This window comes from Porites lutea, chromosome 6 (genome assembly GCF_958299795.1).
Source record: "Porites lutea chromosome 6, jaPorLute2.1, whole genome shotgun sequence".
Taxonomy (NCBI): Eukaryota; Metazoa; Cnidaria; class Anthozoa; order Scleractinia; family Poritidae; genus Porites; species Porites lutea.
This window is the reverse complement of record NC_133206.1, coordinates 26,033,005-26,054,448: the sequence shown is the minus strand read 5'-3', so window position 1 is coordinate 26,054,448 and position 21,444 is coordinate 26,033,005. Positions and strand designations below refer to the sequence as shown.

Sequence of the window (21,444 nt, the reverse complement as noted above, 5' to 3'; positions counted from 1 at the left end):
TTTAATGGCAAGGACTTGGAAGTTGTACTCAGTGGAGTATTTTCATATGAGATGGCAGTTTCTATGTCATAGCTTAGGAATGATTCTGGGTAAACAACTGGTTTACTTTCTTGGGAAACATATTCCATTGACATTCCGGGTTCATCTTCAATATATGGACTTGAATAAACACCTTTACTTTCAAATTCACTAACTGCGTGGGGACTGGGAACTAAATAATGTTTCAAAGGTGGTGAGGTTTTACTGAACTTACTCATTCACTCTCTGTTCTCTTGTCTTTCGATAAGGACTTGTCCAAGTATTTTATTCTCAAGTTCTGCTTTCTCCGCTTGTTCTTGTGCAGATATTATGGCCAGATCGTCCTCTCTTTGTTTGCGTAACTGTTCGAGTTCCTGTCTTCGACGTTCCAAACTTAACTCTAACTCCCTTTGGGCCATTTTGTCTTTGAATTCTTGTTTGCGGCTTCATTTTCCCTCCTTATCCGTTCCTTCAACTGTCTAGCTTCGAGGCTTGCAGTTGCAACTTTGATTCGGGCGTCTGTTTTTCTCCTTGAGAAAGATAAGGAACTTGGTGACGAATTTGATCCGGTTTGGCTCACCGAATCGTCATGTCGTATTGCGCTGTTGTGAAGCGGCGATATTACTTGCGGTTCACCCACGGAATGGAACCCTTCCATGATTTAGCTTAGTCGCTAAACAGTTTGGAGCCGGCACGAATAGGACCCCTTTGGATAATCCATGATCCAATAAACGGTTAAAAAACTCATAACGCAAAAAGAAGGTTTTTACATTCACATCATCACATGGTCCGAGTCACACTCTAACTATCTAACTATCTATCATGGTAATTTTACACGCCACTACGAGTTGAATGGCCAGCTGCCGCTCCAACGTTAATTCACGGAACAATTCAGAATTACACTCATCAACAAAGATGAGCGTGGGGAGTTGCCTAAAAAGTTGGTGGAGCCAGGGGCCATAGCTGATAGGAATGCGTAACCATGACAACGCTGCGAGTGGCAACCTCCCGGACACCATCACACTGTTAACCAGTGGAACCTAGAATACTTTCCATATATTTACCAAACGGAGGGCAGGGAAAGGAACAAAACAGGCTAACGAGCACAAGCAACGAGAAGCAACGCGAACGAAATGGGCTGACCTCAGTGGAAACCGCATAAGTGAGTTCAGTGGCGGCAAGAACAAGATTAAAGTCTTCGTTTGATAGATGCTAGGCCTGAATCATCTTCGTTGCCGGCCAACAACAGTCATGGCAGAAATGGCTGCAACGTAAAGCATAGTACTTCCGAGAGAAAGGACGAGTTGGTTCCTCTAACCTAGAAAGAAATTGAGAATCTAACCATCTCAGCACTGAAAGATGAACTTGTTAAAAAAATCTATCAAAAAAGGGAAACAAACAAACTCTGATCTCCCGATTGACGTCCTCTTTTTTTTTAAAGTACCCGCCAGAGAACTAGTGCAGTCTCTGACCAAACTGATACTTCGCTACTGTGTACGGCACGAGACGAAACCAACAACTTAGAGAACTACCCATGCTTACCCCTTCTATTAGATTTACAGAATGAAGTGAAAGAGATCAAGGCTAATTCGTCGCGGCAAATTTTACCTAACCTGACTTCTAATTGTGAGCTGACAAAGCTTCAAGATGAGAACAACGCCTTAAAACAGAGACTTCGCGACGTGGAAGACCGCTACGACTCTTTAAAGCGTGAGGCAAAATCTATTCGAAGATGAAAATAAAAGTTTAATGACTGCTCTAAAACTTTTAAACAACGAAATTAACGGCAAAGAAAGTAAACATCGAGATGGTAGATATGAAAATATCAAGGAGCAAAATTTGCATGATGAGGAAACCCCTTGGGTGACAGTACGTGATAACAAGACAATGCTCAGAAACAAAAAGAAAGAGCGTCAATTACCAGTTGGAAGAAAGATGCCAGCCCGTAATTCTACTGACATCGCGCCTCAAACAATAAATAACGAGCGGACCAAGTCGTCGTTGGTGACTCCATGATAAAGAACGTTCAAGGAATAAAACAAGCCAAGACTGTGGGACATCGGGTTGTTGTCAAGCCGTTCCCCGGAGCCACAATTCGCGACATGTGTTCCCACGTCGTTCCTACAATTGATAAGTCTCCTGGTCAAATTTGTCTACATGTGGGTACCAACGATCTGAAATCATCTACACAAAGTGATGTGGCAGATGCTATTATAGACTTGGCCAGAGAGGTTGAGAATGCTTCCGAGTCGAAATAATTATATCTGAACTAACTGCAAAGAATGATGATTACTGCGACGCCGTCAAAGTGGTAAACAAACGTCTAAAACAATTTTGTAACCAAAATAGCTGGGAACTATGCCATGTTAACATTAGTTCAAAAGGACTTAACAAAGGTGGACTGCGCCTAAACAGGGAAGGTAACGAGCTTTTGCAAAAGAACTTTGTAAATTTTCTGAGATCTAATTGATTTCCTAATTCCATGAATGTCGATTATCCTCTAGTTTCTCCAACGTTGCCAGAATTAGTAGACAGCGAAGTTCATTCAGGTAGTTCGGGACCTTCCAATATGTCTAATTTTTTACCAGCTAAACGTGGTTTCAAAATGGCCTAATTGAACATTAACAGCCTCGTCAAACATGTTGACGAACTTAGAGTCTTTCTTGCTGAGTTTTCATTTGATATTCTGGCAATTAATGAAACCAAAGTTGACTAATCCATAAAAAAGTTCCGAACTCCATATACCAGGCTATGAATTTATCCGTCGTGACAGAAATAGACCTATTGAAATTCGTAAACCGAACTGTAAGTTATTTCTAGTAGCAACATGGTTCAGACCTCCCTGTTCTCCAGCCGATTTATTTTCGAGTTACAAGTCATTTATAGGCAAATTAGATTCTCTCGACCTAGAGTACCATTTGTTAGGTGACTTAAACTGTAACTTGGCCTCTCCTACACCTGATGCAAACACTCATAGTTTAAACCGTTGTTTAAACAGGGCGAGGCATTTCATTTAAACAACTACCGACCTATCTCAGTCATTTCCGTAGTCGCCAAAGTGTTCGAGAGGATTGTGTACGATCAGTTATACAACTTCTTAAGTAGTGAAGAAATCATCTCTAAACTACAATCTGGTTTCTGGTCTCTACACTCAACTGTTACTGCACTTCTAGAAGCCACTGACAGTTGGGCGTTTAATATCGATCGTGGCTACGTCAATGCCGTAGTGTTTCTCGACTTAAAAAAGGCATTCAACACTGTTGATCATGAGATATTACTAAGTAAAATGAATCGGTGTGGAATTCAAAGTAAAACTCTTGATTGGCTTAAATCGTATTTGACGAATCGCACACAACGGTGCTCAGTTAACGGTTGTCTTTCTGACTTCACCACTCTTAAATGTGGTGTGCCACAGGGAACGATCGTTGGCCCGCTTCTATTTCTAATATATATTAACGATTTGCCTGACTGTCTTTCGTTCAGCATACCTAGAATGTGTGCTGATGACACCCACATTACTTATGCTAGTTCTGATTTGCATTTGATTCTGTCTAGTCTATCTCACGACCTTAAAAGCTAAGCAAATGGCTTGTGTCTAACAGACTTGCCTTGAATGCTACAAAAACTGAATTTATGTTAATCGGCTCCAGGCAAAGATTAAGTACTCTATCTGATACACTCGAACTTTCCATTAAGAATGCTCCGATTGAACAAGTTCCCTCTGTGAAATCACTTGGAATATATATCGATGAAAATTTAAGGTGGCATTCCCACATTGATAAACTGTGTTAAAAGATCGCTTCTGCAATTGGAGCCGTAAAGCGAGTTAAGCCATTTGTGCCTCAATCCACCCTACTCAATATATACAACTCACTAGCTCAACCTCACTTTGATTACTGCAGCCTAGTCTGGGGTAATTGTGGCAAAACATTATCTAACAAGCTACAAAACCGCAAAACCATGCTGCACGAGTAATAACTTCATCAAACTTTGACGTAGATGTCGATTCCTTGTTTCACAAACTCAGCTGGAAAGACTTGAAATCTCAACGTCAAATTCAGAACGCCTTAATGGTTTGGTCCCCTTTCCAAGAACTAACGACATGAAAAATAGTTTTAGTTACAGCGGCGCAACCCTTTGGAACAGCTTGCCCTGTAACATTAGAGAGTCTGGTTCATTAAATCAATTTAAACGCCTTCTCTATCATAATTTTTAAACACGACATTCATGGAAATCAGGTCTTTGTAAGTAAATACAATGTTAAGATTAGGATTTTTAGGTTTAGGATGTTAGTCATTGTATTAGAATTTCTTATACCTGATGTATTTTGTTACCGTGTATAAATAACGATTAAAGGGAGAAAGAAAGAAAAGCTACAAAACCCAAAGTGCCCTGTGTCGCGTTTCCAATGTAGCTGACACGGGCTTTTGTGCACTGGAGCTCGGAAAGTGTCAACCACAGTATAGAAATGAACAGCACAAGTGGACTCAACAGCATTTAATTTGATCATCAACTCGTCTGAATATTGTACACATGCTGTGAAAACTAAAAGGGTTAATTACAATGTCCAAGATCAAAAAAGGGGCTAAGACTAATTACAAAAGAAACAAAATTGAAAGGAAGGCTGTAACTTACGTCTGATCCTGTCTGAAAGGGCTAAAGAACCTCCAATTTTACGCAACTCCATAAAAGTAAAACTCCTGTGAAAACTCAGATCTATCTCCGTCGATCTCCTCTAACTCCAACTCTGCAAAAACGTAAGGGGCGTACTGTAATAAGGGTACAATTCACCTGTACAGTTGTAAACTGGTCTAAAGCAAGAATGGCTAAGAATCTTGGACAAAATAAAATGGACAGCAAACCCCCATTCCCCCCCAAATCAAGGATGAAGGCGCGCGAAGGGCAAAAACGCGCCATTTTCCCATCCTTAATTTGAGGGGGGAGGGGGGGTCTAGGTTTTCCATTTATTTTGTCCAAGATTGTCTCGAAAGTGTCTAAGTCACGAAATAGTGGTCACTGTTAATTAGAGAGTCATCTTTCAACATATTTATCGGTTGCAAACACTGGTCTGTGACCCGCAGTCACAAGTGTCACCGAGGACGTCCATACTTACTATACCCTAAGAGAACATTTTTGCACATCGTGTCTGGAACATTAGAAAAAGGCGCTCTTGAACATGGCATTACTCGCAAATCATATAAAGAGTTCTGTAACAGGGTAAAAAGGACCTTTAATGTTATTTCTCAGGAGTCACTAGACTGTGGACTTTTTATACCTCGCTGAAATACCAACAACGATGAAATGAAAGGCTAAAATTTTACTAATTAAAACTTTTAAACTGTGTGTAGCGCACTCGAACTTTGTTAAAATGACACGGTCGACGTTTCACTGACGGTTTACAAAAGGTTTTTGTCTGATTTAAGATGGTTTGGAGCGGTTTTCAACGGTTAATCACGATTAACAGCCAATTGAAATAAAAGTGACTCACCCTCTCTTACTTTACTGTACCACGACAAAATCGTGAAAAACGGATAAAAACCGTCGGTAATCTGTTGTAAATCGTGCTAATCCTTATGTTTGTCAACATTAATTGTGTTCGATTTACTAGAATGAAAAAACCAATCTATATAGATAAAATATCGCTAACAATGATCTATAAAGGCACCCGTACAGTTCTTAAAAATAGCGCAAAAGCAACAGCCTCTCCATGGATTGCCTAGAGGTCTAGCGTGCAACATCGGCGAGTAGGAGTAGCCTACCTGAGGTTTTTTGGGCAGGTTCGAGTCTCGTTTGTAGCCAAAATAATTTTTTTTTCTTACTATAATTATTCCTGCAATTACCAGCCGATGAAATTTCTATATATGTTTTGTAGGGTTCTGCCTTCAAGCTTATTAAAATTATTGCAATGAATCAGGCATAAGTATGTCTTTTTTTCGTTTTCCACGCAGCAGAACTCTCTCCTAGTGAGTAATGCATCCCGCACTTCATACAGACTTACGATAAGTGAATTATTTATTTATTTTATATAAATGAAATAAGCGCAATTCTTCTGTTTTGTATGAGTTCACTGACAAATGACCAGGTTTGCTTTGAAAGCATTTAGCTTTGAAGCGTTTGAACGCAGATTTCTTGTCATGATTGCTATCATGACGCTGTGAGTAACGCCAGTCGAGGCTTTCAGACAATCTTGGACAAAATAAAATGGAACAGCAAACCCCCATCCCGCCCAAATCAAGGATTTGATTGAATGTTCATTACACCCTGCGAAGCTATTAGGCCACCCCCAAAAATCACGAGTGAGAAACTGCTGGCCAGAAGTGTCTCGAGTTTAACTTAGCGTAAAATTTATTTAGCCACATTTATACTCATCAACAAAGCTAAGCGTCGGGGGAGGTGCACAAAACGTTGGTAGCGCCAAGGGCCGTAGCCAAGTGCAGTGCGTAACCATGACAACCCTATGGGTGGCAGCCAGTCAAACGGAGCTCTTCAGTGCGTGTAGAGCGAACGGGCCCGTAAACAGGGTGGTCACGGGGCTAAAAACCCGTAAACCTTCCGGGTACTATCCCCCTTAAAAGAAAACGCCACATACCCTATATATGAATGGTAAAAGAACATTCCCGCTGACCCTTCCATGGGAACCTCCGAGCATGCAAGAAACGCGATCGTCCAAAACTAACCGGTAAGAGAAGTTGACACTGTCAGATACTATACACTAAATGGCCAGAGACAGTTGAATTGCCATGACTGTGGAGCAGCAACAGCTAGAGACTCAGGTGGAGTTCGTATATATAGTAGGTAAGCACTGCCTTTCCAACAACCCATCGCCTAGATCAAATGGCCAGGGACCCCATTACAGTTGGCGACCGTGGCTTTACTAATAGGGAAACTATGGCTCGAAAAATCTACTTGAATGCCAGCCGACGAAAAAGCCAGTTTGTCAAAGTAGCCGGTGACAATGGCCTTCAGTACCATCAACATGAAGAAATAGAAGCCGAGCACCGTCGCCTCCAAAAGACAAATACTGCATCGGTGCCCGAATTGCACAGAATATAGCGTCTCGTGTCTATGTGAATGAAACAACATTTGCGAACTGGATCAGTTTCAGAGGCCTTGATGTGTACTCGTACACAAGGTGGCGGGGGGGGGGGGGGGAATTCGGAGTCAGTGGCAATATCTGAAATGCCCATATGCTGATCCGGGACAAAACTGGAGAAATTAGGAACAGTTAATCTCTGCTCACCTTAAAACCGACAAAAGTCAAGGTTCGGGCAGCCCAGAAATTGCAGCGGCCGTACCGTGCTAGATGCAATGACTTGTACATGATCATCAGAATAGAGTGCGTAACTGGTACGCAAACACCTGATGAATCACCTTGTGCTTTGCAGTCTAAGACAATCAAATAAAGGGTCTGGGAAACTGAGGTCGATATGAAGAGAACGAATAGCTGGTAAGAACACTTTAATGGTAGGATAACGCACCGAATTGGCTAGAAAAGTGGCGAAGAGTCTTAGAGTCTATCATCTGCTGGGCAAAGGGAGCCAGAAGGATGAAGCTGCCTTAACTGAGTACTAGAATCAATGAGGCAGCGCCGCCGAGTAGTTAGAACCCTGGACTTGCAATTCGGAGGCCCCGAGTTTAAATCCTCGACCATTGTTTACCTCCAGTCAGTTGGGATTCTTAACCCTGTTAAGTTCAATTTGACTGAATTATTTGTTTCAGGCATTTTTTCGGCTCCACAAGTAAAGCGTTAGAGCTACAAATACTGCCGAGAGTAAATAACGGAACTATTATTATCCTGAGAATTGAATAACTGAACGTATAACGGGCATTTTTAATAACTGCATACACTTTTAAAAACTGTATACACTCTATAACAGAGGAGAAAAGAGAGAAACAATTTTGACAGGTGATGATAACTGACTGCGTGCCGGGATGTCGTCTTTTTCAGATTTCGTTGCGAGGTACTATTTTAGTTTCGTTTAGATATTTGTTACACTTGTGACCGAATGTTATTACAGTTGTGACGTTTGTGCCTTCTACATTAGTGCTTTCAACAAGTGCTACTTCACAGAGCAATCATTGGCGTAGAATATCTAATAATCCATCAATGAATCTATTTATCTATGCGTCCACGATTCAAAAGGGAGGAAAACTTGTTGCTGTGTGTTTACGTCTTCTATAAAAGCCGTGTTAAAGTGGATTTCCACTGTGGCGTAATTTTTCCGTGCGTAGCACGTAAATTTTACGCGCGTTGATAAAATAGACATTGTATGGAAGGTCACGCGTATACGTAAAAGTTGAACCTCGCTCAAGAGAGAGCAACAATAATCCTATCAGAACTACCAGAATCCCTCAGGATTTTGTTTTTGGTTTTGGTTTTGTTTTGTGCATCGAAGTGTACTGTTTAAACCACAACGTCGTTGACAAATTTGAACAAGGAAGGAAGAAAGAAGTCAATTTTAGTAATTGTAGTGAAATGACTCCGTTGTGAATGTCCTATTGGTTTATTGGGTTTCAGTCCAAGCATCGGGGAGATCCTGAACCACGTATCGAGGATTTAGACAGCTGCATGCTTAATCAGGTAAAATAACTGAATAAAACAATAATGTTTGGAATCACTTAACTTGGACATTATTCCATAATACTGTTTGTATTTGTGAAATTGTACATTAATCTGGACCAGTAACTTAAAGATTCCTCCCGCATCTCAAGCTTCAAATTTTTTTCTGAGAACGAGCGGGAATTTTTTTAAGTTTTCTGTAAAAGGGCACGGGAGAGCCCACTAGCGCAACCGCAAATGAGAAGCAAAGGACTTTAGAGAAATCTTGGTTTTAGTGGAAAACAGGTTGCTGATAAAGAATTCCTTAAAACTGTGAAACTGCTCTCGCTTTGGCTTTTTGATAAAGAATTTAAATGTCTTAAAACACATACCTATCCTACGTTAGCACAGTCTAAATATTTCATTTTAGAAAACATGTACTACGTACCACTCCGAAAATTTATGAGTGCACACAATGCCTTTCCCAGAAATAAACCGTAAAACATAATTGCAGATACAAAGTTTTTCCTTGTTATCTTCACTAGGCTCCTGGAACGCCGCCCTTGTCAATTCTAGGCTTTGATAAAGGATTCCATGGTCGAACATTAGGTGAGAATTCTTAAAGTCACATCTATCCAATCTTTCCTTTTTTAACTTGTCGATTACGCGTAGCGTAAGGAACAAATTATTGTGGGCACTGCGATGTGCAAACGTGTCACTCGGATGTAGGCAAATTCGTAATTAGTCGGCTCCGCACGAAGGCGCCCGATATCAAAACGATATCACTCCCGTTCCGCGATCAAGAAGTGCTGGGCGTGCATTGTGCCCAAAACTCTTCATTTACATGTAGACGTTGAATGTTTCAAATTAGCACCATGGCCAACTTTGAGACAGGAGTTTATGAACTTTTGAAGCTTTTTGACTCGTCCAGGCGATAAACATGACGAAAAGATCAGCAATTGCATTGCTCTGCGACTCCCAAGCTGGTCCAAGCTCATGATTCTCACGATTTTTCAAATTTTCTCACGACAAGTGTCCCAATTTCATGGTTTTGTAGTGAAATATCATTCTGAAATGAAATGTTTCTTCGTTCAATAAAAACGGAATGTCTACTGTTGCTGAATCATAATTGATTCTCCTCGTGTAAACGTTGAGAATTGCAAGCTGTACAAGGCCGTCAGCAAGAGACTTCGAGACGATGTTGCGAGACACTTGGTGGCCATATGTTCTTCAAATGCGATGAAATGAGTGAAAGTACGGCTTTTACTGTCAAAACCATGCTTGCTTTCCTCGAATATATCTTTCAATTCTTCATAAATAAAGCTCTACCAGCTTCAAGCAGGGTCTACCGGTAGAATTTCATGGGCAAAATGTTAAATATAATTAATTTAACAGGTTTGCTTAACATTAACTGTCGTGGCGCAATTGTTTGGTCCGTTTATTTTGTTTTGTTTTGTTTTGTTTTGTTTTTAACATTTTTTCATTTTCTGACAGACTTGAAATATACCGGTAGACTAATTGCAGGTTCATTGTCAGCTTTCAGTTCTAAAATAATTAATCCACAAGTTAGCTATAGGCACCCTTTAATCCTTTTCTTTTCTATTTTTTTTTCTGCTGGATTGCTAGTTACTCTACAAAAGGAGTTAAAAAATACTTAGCACTGTACTTACTTTCCTCATTGATTTATACTTATCTTGTTTCCAAGCTGGCAAAACCAGTTATTATAATGGAACAAAGACCTACAAACTACAGGGAATCCGAACCTGTATTAGCTATATCATAAGCAGTTATTGCGGGCGACAAGAGAAGCCCGCAGCCTAATCTTGACTTGGTCAGCGGCACTTTTTTATTTGTATAGTGAGATTTTCCTCCATCTGTTCACGTTCTCGAGATTCCCTTGTTCTTCCAACTGATATGCATCAGGGGCACCCAACGACCGTTTTCTGGGAAATGATCTGAAATGGCTCGTTATGCATCCTGGAGTGCTTTAAAAGCAATATAAATCAATAATTCGCATCGCTAAAATAATTTGATCTGTTCGGTCGTCCTAGGAGTGGTTTGAACCTCTCGAATTTTTTAGGGCTGTTTTTCGCCTTTCCCGAAAATAACAGCCTACAGTGAAAGCTTTCCGAAAACGTAAGATTACCTGAGGAGCTTTTCCCTTAGCCGAAATTTTTAGGGGTCCTTTCAAATTTTTTCCGAAAACTCTACCTCTTGTGGGAATGTCTTCGAATTTTCTAGGGCGACGTAGAATGTATAGAAAATTCTAGGTGTAATAATAAGAATAATTATAATAAAAAAATAAGAACAAAGAAAAGGCATTTAAGTGATTTTAAAGCCAGTTTCAAACGTCTTGTACCCTGCCGAACTAAATTCGCACGGCACTTACTGAAAAATCTGAAATACGGCATGGCACTGACTGATTAGCCGGTTTTTTTGCTATTCTTAGTTTACGAAAGCTACGAAATTTCTAGGTGCCGAAACCAGAATCTAGAGATTACTACAAAATCCGAAATTCTTAGGTGAACAAACCACACAAATCCCGAAACTCTGAGCCCAACAAACAGTCACCAAGAAACATTTTCGAAATTTTTGGCTGTTCTTGGGCTCTCGAAAATTTTAGCCATTCTAGAGGGCTCCGAACAGATATTTCCCAGAAAACGGTCGTTGGGTGCCCCTGATGCATGGTATGTGAATGGTCAGCTATTTACACGATGCTGCGAGGTGAGCTTTTTTCACGGTGCTGACGCTGCGTATCGCTGCATGCGTAGGAGTTCGAGAAAGAAGAAGAGGTGCAAGAAGATTAGTGAGTGTTCGGAAAGAGTGAGTTGAGTTTAATACAATTGATTTCAGTTTAAACTTATATAAATCCTCTAAGTTAAACACTTGTTCTCCATTTCTCTCATTGTTTTCACGATTGGTGTTTAGTATTCGAAGCGTGTTTATCAATTTGACTAGGCTATTACGTTGCTTGTTTGCCGGCCTGGAAACTATTTACCCAGGAAAATGAAAGTAGAGCCTGATCTCAGCTTAGTGCGGGACAAGTTTTCGGTAAGATACGAGTGTTAAGAAAGTCTAGAAATCGATGTAAGTTTATTCAGGTTTTACTACAGTGCATGGTTTTAATATTTTTGTACGTTTCCAACCATGTTACGTCGCTTGTCATCAGAGCGAAAGCTTCAATTAAGCTTTAAACCCTAGTGGTTATTTAAGCTGTTTCATTATTTTGTATTACATATCAACGGCCTTTGGTCATTGGACACGGATTGAATATTCGATTGAATATAGATAAGACTTCCTGCAGTCATGACTGTAAACATGCATTACTTGTGTCACGTATTGCTGTTTCAATGTACATACATCTTTGCTGGAGAATACCGCCGTCTCCTCGCTACTTACCATTTACAGGGTGATTGTATCCAAGCAAATGTAAATAAAATCGTTGAATTAAATATGTGTTTACTATGTCGTTCAATCCAGTCTAGTTTTCATGATCGGCAGTGATATCCTTTTGTTCACAGTGGAACTAAAACGGCTTACACAATTATGAAAGCGGTTTTCAGCAATCACATCTTCGACCGCATTTCCTTGACAACGGCTACTGCTAGTTTTACATACCTGTGTCCTGAGTCTTATGAGTCGTTTCAAGAGGTTTTGTTCAATCTTGACTGGCACGCGCCAGTTGCGTCTCAAGTTTCCCTTATTATTAACTAATATATATATTTAACAATTATTGCACGAGGGCGCGTTGAATAAGAGATGGTACCGAGTTGGCTATAATCATCTCATATCCAACAAGCTTAGACTTAGACTTATAATTACTTGAAACGAATATGATTCAACCTATACTATGCAAATCTAGAAATTAATACGTAACAGATTTTAAAACAAAAAGAGAACATTATAAGTCAAATTCGATCACAGTAATAGCGAAAAGAGTTCTTACCCATACTTGTGCATCACTGACTCCCATACCCTCTTCACCACATGACGAAAGAATTTCCGTTAAGCTGCGTAGCACTTTAGAAAATAGAGGTAACAAAAATGTTCATTGAAAAAAAATCATGAACAAAAGTGCCGTGTTTAGGTTGAAGTTGTCCTTTCCAGACGTTTCGGGCCTGGCCCTTCATCAGTGGAATTCCCAGTTCGTTGAAACCGTTGCAAGGTTTATATACGCAGTAAATTAGAAATAAAAATTAAAGGCTTTGTAGTGCACGCGCGGCTCTGCGCGCGGCCTAGAGGAAAAGGAAGTCGGAGTTTAAACCGCGCGGCTGACTGGTGCCAAGTTGAAATATCAGGAGAAAAAGTCGATGTCGATGGCCACAGCTTAAAGTGTCTGCTGGAAGGCTTTATCGCTCGACGTAAAGTTTTCTCAACTGTACGGTTGTAGCACTATCATAGCGAGTCTTTCTCTGTGTCTAATCGAGCGTCTCTGAAGAATTTGGCTTTCGCAGCTTCTGATTTACTGAAATCGTCAATGAAAATAGCCTCCCCTTAGCGGAATTGAATGGGGAAAACACTGATGGTAACAGGTTTTAGTGTTATCAGCTGGAAGGCTTTACACTCGACGTAAAGTTGCTGAAACCTGAAAATTTATATGTGTCTAACTTTTACTAAAGTAAAACAATGATCAAACCATGGTAAATTAGGAAACACGTGAATAAGAGCAGTTGGCCATTTTTGAAAAATTGCAGTTAATATTTTGGTGATCGTGGCAGATATAACAGAAGGAGATGTACTTGGTAGATAGTTTGTTCTGCATAGTAGAGAAATGTTTGAAACAGAGGGAAGTTCATAGTTTCCACCCTGTAAAGTACTGCCTCCACAGTGTTACCAGAAATACCAGCATTTACCACTGTGGAAGCGGGGAAGTAATAATTGTACTTAGATGCAAACCTTTGCATATGTTTTGTAATTGAATCTCCTATTAGTATTGCTGTTTTTCCTTCCATTAGGTTTGAATTGATTTCTTCTATCTCTGGTTTTTTGGTTGTTCTAAGCTTCGAAGCCAATGGCTCTCTCTGTACCTAGATATTTAAGGGGACAAGTTGTGATTAAAATTACAAAGAACTGGTGCTGGAGGGGAAATGGAATTTTAAAAAAGTAGATAATGTAAAAAGTCCTCAGCTGACAACAAAATGCATTAATTTTCATAAATTAATTAAGGTGGAATATAAACTTATAAAGTAGTACTCTCAATTATAAAAATTATTGTTCTACAGCTGTGTTGACATAATCACAAATGTTGAGGTTAAAATTGAATGATTTGGGTATTTATATCTTAAAATACCCATGGGATCAGTTAAACGATGTGTACTTTGTGTATTATTTGTCACGTGCTAGCTCAATTTATGAACTACTTCCAAAGCTTCAATTAATTTATATATTTTTGGAAGTTGTCGTCAATTATTTTTATTTTCTTTTTATTCTAACCTTATAAGCGACACTATTCAGATACAATTTCCTAGCGTATTCTTCAGACATTTTCAGAAAGAACCGTGGCCTTTTCCTTTGTTTGAGTATGGATACTATTAGGAGAAAATTAATGTTCGTCACTTCTGGAACTTAAGAGGTTATTCATTTTTTCATTTCACCTCTGATTGGAAATACAGCTGTTATCAAGGTGGGCAGGTTGTAAAAAGGACCTTACAAAAGACATTTAAACTGCATACTTGAACTGTTAGGAATATCCCTAAACCCTTTTTACTTAAATGTCCAATGCAAATTTTCCACCATGTTCTTCCCTTATTTCTTATTAATTTGATAATGTCAGTTTAACAGGCAAGCAGTTAACCTTTGTTGATCATTTAAATCTATTTGATGTAACTTCATGAGCATTCAGTGCTGTTTCTTGAAAAAATGATTGAGGTGAAAATAAATTGAGTAAGGTGAGTTAGAAATAAATTAAGTAATGAAAACAAGGTGAAAATAAATTTGACATAACTTTCAATAAGATTCTTCTTGAAATTTCATTTGTACCATATGGGCTGTGAAAATTTATCTACCATAATCCCTCTTGTTATCGTCTCCTTTTTTAAAGTCAAATTTATTAATTCCCCTCTGCCTGATAAGCTCCCCACGCTTTCTGCTTTGATTTGTAACTACGCTAGACTTTCACTGAACTTAAAACAAAGCTTACTCAGCACATCTTAGGGTTCATGCGGGTGAAAGATTTTTCTACATTAATATTTGATTTCTGAAAGCCATCCAAAGTAACTTTTAAGTCCGGCCAGGTCATTGATTTTACATTGCTTGGATTGTTCAGCAAACTTGGGTACAAAAACTTAATCACGGAAATACTCGCTGCCGCTATTCCTGGAACTTGGGGGGCTGCCCATCAATCAAATCTGTACTGAAAGACGACTACTTCTTAAAAAAATCCTCAATGGACGTGCACCGGATTACCTCTTTGAGAAACTGTTATCTTTGACGTACCAAAAGTGTCATGACAAAAGGTCTCGGTTGCCTTATCGCCTTATTGCCAATAGCATGAACCAAATGTTCTCTTACAATGCAGTGGAATAATGTCAGCGATAATGATTTAGTCTGCTCTTCTGATGTAAAAAAGTTCAAAAGAAATTACATTGATTCAGTTATGTGTAAATTCACGCCTGACAGTTTAAAAATTGACAGAATTTTTTAGGTTTTTAAATGACTTAATGTTTTAATAATTTATTATCTTAAAGTACTTATCTAAGTTTTGATTCATGTGTAAAATCGAGTGAATTCTCGTCTGGGAGTTTTAGAATTGACAGAACATTTTTTAGCTTTCTTAAACTTGTATTTATTACCTTAGTATTTTAGTTTTTAAGGATTTTTGGGATTTTTTTTTTCATAGTTTCTTCTAATATATAGATTTAGCCAGTGCTATAAGCAAAGCTCTGGTTAATAATACTTACTAGCAATAATCATAGATTAAACTGCGTCGCCTTAGGGCCTTAGGCACCAGATTAGTGCCAGCAGCACCCTAAACGGGGCATGTATTTTATGATTTCTTTTTTGTTCTAAACAGGGTCAGGTTTTCAAAACCGTCTTCGATGTAATTTAGATCCCTTCCAAAGCGACTCTTAAAGACTAAGGAACACAGATAAAAAAAAAAAGCAGCTGCTTATGATAAAGCTAATACAGCCTTCGGGCTCCCTGTGTATAAACAGTGATATTGTTAACAACAACAAAACCACCTGTGATGGGAATGCGTCTCATGACAAAATAACTGATCTAATCATATATTTAAAACGTTTGAATTTCGACAGGTTTACTTGGTTTCATTGCTTTTCTAGTCCAGAAAAATGAAAAATGATACAGACGTGCGGACACAGGCGTAAGAAAAACACACCGGTCGCAAAAGCTAAAATGAAAGAGTAAAAGCAAACAAACAAATAACGACTAATAAGTGGAAAAAACATGGTGTGTAAGAAGATAGGATTAGACAATGCTCCAAAAGGATAAACACGAAAAAATGGATCTTAAAAATGACTTAGTTACCGTAACTTGTGAGCATTGAAGTTGAGAACGAAACAAGATGGAGGTTCAGTGTAAATTCGCCACCGTGGGTAGGTGAAGAAAGAGAGGTAATCAAGGAAAGTGTGCGAGCACCCGATATATGTAGATGGCTTTAAGCTTTATTACAGGATAGCTGAACACGTTTTAGGGCAAAATGTATTGCCCCTGTCCCTTATATAATCGCAAATTGAAAACGAACGCCAAACTCTCCCTCTGTGGCCTCCGCGCTGTAAAACATTGTTAATTCTGAAGCCATCTTATTTTATAAGCGGGAATCACGTGTCGTGATGGTAGTGAGCGAACTGTGCTTTAGCGAGCAAATTGTGCTTTACCATATCGAAAGCGTCTGGATTTTTTTCTTTCAATGAAGGTTTTGAGTGAATTGTCTTTCTTTATCGAATTCAACTTACCTGGCAAAATTCATATTTCTAAAAGGCAATAGGCTGGATAGTATTCATGTGTATTTGGCTCATCTTGCTTATTCTGAGGATGCGTGAGACGCGTAATCATTTTTACACGAAAACGACGCTTTGCCTCGAAGACCACCAAAAATGATAACGAGCCTCCAGCTTGTATATATGTTTACTTTGCTACTTTAGAGTTCCATAGGTCCCCGTGTGGACGGACCGGTGCCGGTGGGAACACTGCAGAAACTCTGTTCCAGTGACCTATCTCCCAATGAGGGGGTAGGGGAGGCAGAGTCACGGGTATTCGTTTTTCGCCTGTTTTATATTTAGTTTTGTACATTGTTTACAACAATTGTTCGAAAATCGCCTTTTAACCATGTACAGATACACCTTATTCAATAAAGGTTGCTTTAGCGATAAATTGGTCATTGACAATTGGAAGTTGGACGTTTGGGCTTGAAGAACAGTGCAATGATGAGTGACCACCAAACAATAGATTCCCAGTGCCCTATTACCAATAGGGCATCGTGTAGCGCAACACCTCGCGAAGCTGTGATAAAGGGAAGCAATGTGAATAAATTGAAACCAGCCAATAGGTACAATATGTTTAAAAAAAGAAAAAAAAAACAAGCAGTGGTGTCCCAGCAGAATTATACCCTTTTTGGGGGGATCAAAAGTGGGTATCAAGACTTTATAAATAGCTCGTAAATAAAATGCGCGGGAAACTTGTTTAATTTATGCTAAACATGTGCAGGCAAGTTCTAGCTATGACGTCACAACACCATAAGAAGGCGTGTCGATGTCCATTCGACAGTTTAGAAAACCCGTTGTGCTTTGAACATAAAAGCCCGCCACCTTATAAGTCAGACTTGCCACTTTACAATCGGAGCTTGAGCGATAAGGTTGTCCTTAGTATGTTTTCAGATACTAACATTTAAGTAGATTCGACTGCTAAACTTCAGTTGACTATGAACGAAGTTAAACAAATCCATCGCAAAGGGTTGCCTCTATCATTGGCCATGTGTTTCAATTAACGTATGCTGCGATTTGTGACAAGCTCATCCAGGAAGCCAAGGTAAACCACTGCAATGGCTGCGCCATTCATCATCCGAGCCAAAAAGAACACTCTTGTCTTATGATGGATAAGCTCGTGTGAAAACAGACCTCACTACTGTAAAGAAAACTGCCGAGAGTGTTTGTAGTGATCTTGGGTTTTCACTTGGACAGACATGGGAAAGTTATTTAACTGAGTTGCGTAAGTTTCCTTGGTCAAGTACGTATCTAACGTCTTTGGAACTCGAACATTGCTGTGATAAAAATGTCAAGAATCGCGGTTTTGCTCTTTATTATGGTCCCAATGGCTTGAGAGGGAATGTTTGCTTTTTTTTTGACGGTGACGAAGCCTTTGATGAAACTGCTTCAAGAGTTGACCCGACTGGAACTGAATGCCCAGAAACAATTTTAAGAAAGAACGAAGAATTAATGGATGTTGATCTTGTTATTAATGTAATTCACAACAAGCTCTGTTTGTAAAAGTAAGAAAGCGAGTTCGTGTGTGTTTATCTTCATCTTAGTTGAGATGGGGCTTTCTCTCTCTTTGCTTCGAGTCGAATTTCCTTGGCATCGCTCAATAGCAAAAAAATTAACAATATCTACAAGTGAAATGGAAACGCTTAAAGAAAACTTTTATGAACTACCGGGTTCGAATCTCGAAAAGTTAGAGCAACTCCATTCTGAAGTCTTTTCAAAAGTGAACTGGGGACGATGAGTTGTATTTTTAAGTTTTGCTGAGCAGTTGGGCTTGACTGAGGAGGAATGGGAACTACTATTTCATTTTCTTGTTCCCACTCTCACCCAGATTTGAGAGTGTCTATGTAAAGGAACACCATGGAGAAAACAGTCATTGGGGCTTCTTCCGTTGGAGTAAACACCAGTGATGGGTTGCTGTCCACCTTCATCGGCTTTTGGATTCGAAAAAATATTAAATCGCATACATTACGTGTTAGCTTGTTGCCGTGGTAAAGTCATCGTACAAAACTCCGAGTTTTGTGATGGACAAAACACTGGCCAGTATTTATCTCGATCCAAGCTTTGGTGGTTTAGATGCTATTTAAAGAACGGTCAAAGAGAAAGGGGAGACTAAGATTTCTCGGAAACAAGTTCAAAATTGGTTGAGTCAACAGGACGTTTACCCGCTTCATAAACCTGCCAGGAGAAATTGTAAATGTTGTATCATTGTTCGTGGTATTGATGCTCAATTTCAAGCCGATCTGGTAGACCTTCAAAGTCTCAGTTGATACAACAAAAGATATAAATACTTACTGACTTAAATAGATATCTCTCACTTATATTGATGTGCTTCCTCAGTTTGTAAAACTTACAATAACACTTACCATCGGAGCATTGAAATGAAACCAAGTCAGGTAACTAAAGCCAACGAAGCTAAGGTTTGGGGCACACTGTATGGCAGTGATGAACAGAAGAGAGTTCTCTTTCGTAAGGATCAGCAAGGTCAAGCGCCTCTTTTCAAAGTCTCACCTTCCCAATTTTACTGAAGAAATGTTTAAAGTCTACAAACGATTTGCGCGTCAAGTACCTGTCTATGAACTGAAAGATGATGCTGAAGAGATCCTAGACGGAACATTCTACGAACCTGAATTGCAAAAAGTAATCAAGAATGATGATGTCTATAGCGTTGAAAAGATCTTACGCAAGAGAAAGCGCAACGGAGTAGTGGAGTGTCTTGTGAGATGGAAAGGGTAGGAAGAGCCAAAAGTTGATTCTTGGGTTCCTGAAAGTGATATTTTGAAATTGTAATTTATGCATTTTTTATGCAGTGAATAAAAACAAAAAAAATGGTAAAATGGATGGTCCGTGGTTTCCTACAAATTAAGAATGTCCAGATTAAAAAGTTCAACACACGGTACAATAGAGGTAACAGTTTTATCTGCAACTTTTCTAGCAATAGCAGTCTCTATAAGTTTCCTAATAACACATTAACAGAGTACCGTGTTGGCTTACCTCAAACTGTGGCTTGATGGGAGACTGGAGAGTGGCTTTTACAGAAATTCATTATCCACACAGCTGGAATAATGTCCTCGGAAATTTTAGCGATCGATTCTACCTTTGGAACCAAGAATTGTCCGGGGTATGGGAGGCACTAATGATTCCACCGGGTCAATATTCTTCCACTGAAGATATCTTATCAAAGATGAAAGAGCTGATCGCGATAGAGAATTGTTTCAATAACGATGTGACATTTTCCTACGATACGTTAAGTAGAAAGGTCACTGCTCATCCACAAAATAACGTAGAACGTTTCTTTGGTAACATTGGATACATGCTGGGATTTATACCAGAAGAAATTATTCTCAATACCTGTACCGCTGAAAGAGAAGTGGATTTAGATTACGGCTTTCACGATCTGTTTATTTGCTGTGGTCTTATTCAACCACAATATGTTCGAGATGCACTTGTCCCTTTACTGCGAATTGCTCCTGTAGAAGAAAAGACCGCTGGAAAAACTGCGGATTTTAATATCGCCTTAACCAAAGACTATTAAACCACAGGGACCTGATCAGTTTTGAATGGAAGAGTACCCTGTTCGTGAATAGGTGAATGGTTGATGCATGATCCTCCTTTTATAGCCTGCGGTGCATTGTCGTAGATCTTTAACTAAGCAGGAACTCCGTGCACGCCTGTGCCGATAAAATAGTGGAGACAATTAATAGCTGTTTGAAAGCACTAACAAACAATAAGAAAACAGTGAAATACAAATTTGAGCAATTTCAAATTAACGCGAAAAACATTTCAGGACTTCCGCGGGATTTGAACCCATGGATTCTCCGTTAGCGCTGCAGTGCTCTACAAACTGAGCTATGAATACATTGAGAGAAGGCCAATTGGTTGAGTTCATCTTAACCCATGAATCCCTGTGAAAGAAAATTCCGTCTTCGCTTGTTAACGTCCTCCTTAACACGTGAAATTAGGCATTTTCACATCGTGGTTGTATAGTGACGGCAACAAAATTTACAAAAATGACGGCTGCTCTTGCAGCGTTGTTGTTGTGCTTTATTAAACCCATTGCGTATTTGACGTTCTTCAAGAGTTGCCGTCGTAAACGTCTTCACGTCTTCTTTGCGTCCACATGACCTGAAACAAAATAACTAAGTAAGTAGCGCCTTGGAGTCCATTTGGATAATCCAAAACGGTTTCTTCCTCTGAATACCCGCAAAAATGCCGAAACCAAATCGCCCTCCAACGTAGGTCTTCCCGAGTACGCGGCGCGGGCATGTTACAAACTCAGCTTGCTCCTTTAATGCACCGCAGAATATGAACCATGGATCGTGCATCATGTTTCACGGGGGAAATTTTAATCGAAAATAGGTATATACCATGTACGTATGTGAAAAGGTGTTTTAATCACTGCTTTTAGTTGCTGATGAACATTCATGTTATACTCAAGCTGGCGTTTCCTTCTTCAGGTGCTCTTTCAACAACACGATCAAAAGCAATGGCAAGAGTAGACATTCCAGTTTTTGACTGGCCAAAAGCACCATTTCCTTACCTGCAGTATCCACTAGAAGAAAATCAAAGAGCGAATAAAGCAGAAGAAGAGAGATGTCTTGAGCTGGTAAGGGACGGGGAGATGAGGAGCTTCCTCTTTCGAACACAAACGTCAGCACAAATGCTCTGTAATATGTAGAACATAATAACGCTGTATAGATTGTTAAAAACATTGATATACGCCCATAATCAACGAAGACAAGGACAAAAAAGCATCCATGTCTTGTTTTTCCTCTGTTACTTTAGGCTCGGCAAGCTATAATCAACAGCAACAATGCAGGAAAACCTGTTGCTGCCATTATTGTGGAACCTATTCAATCAGAAGGAGGTAAGCACTTGAACAGCCCATTTTACAGTCGCAGATAAAAACGGGCCTGGAGTTGCCCTTGTTTTGATCAGGTGATTAGTTTT

General features: G+C 39.5%; 1 protein-coding gene across 1 annotated transcript in view; it reads left to right on the top strand.

The window, feature by feature from the left end:
- The window catches only part of LOC140940462 (4-aminobutyrate aminotransferase, mitochondrial-like), a 103,821-nt gene that overhangs the window by 47,814 nt on the left and 34,563 nt on the right, over positions 1 to 21,444 (top strand). Inside the window, exons 8-11 of the mRNA XM_073389438.1 lie at positions 8,537 to 8,599; positions 9,103 to 9,166; positions 20,952 to 21,100; positions 21,280 to 21,361. Of these exons, the coding sequence (XP_073245539.1) occupies positions 8,537 to 8,599; positions 9,103 to 9,166; positions 20,952 to 21,100; positions 21,280 to 21,361 (358 nt within the window). The remainder of the gene's footprint in view (positions 1 to 8,536; positions 8,600 to 9,102; positions 9,167 to 20,951; positions 21,101 to 21,279; positions 21,362 to 21,444) is intronic.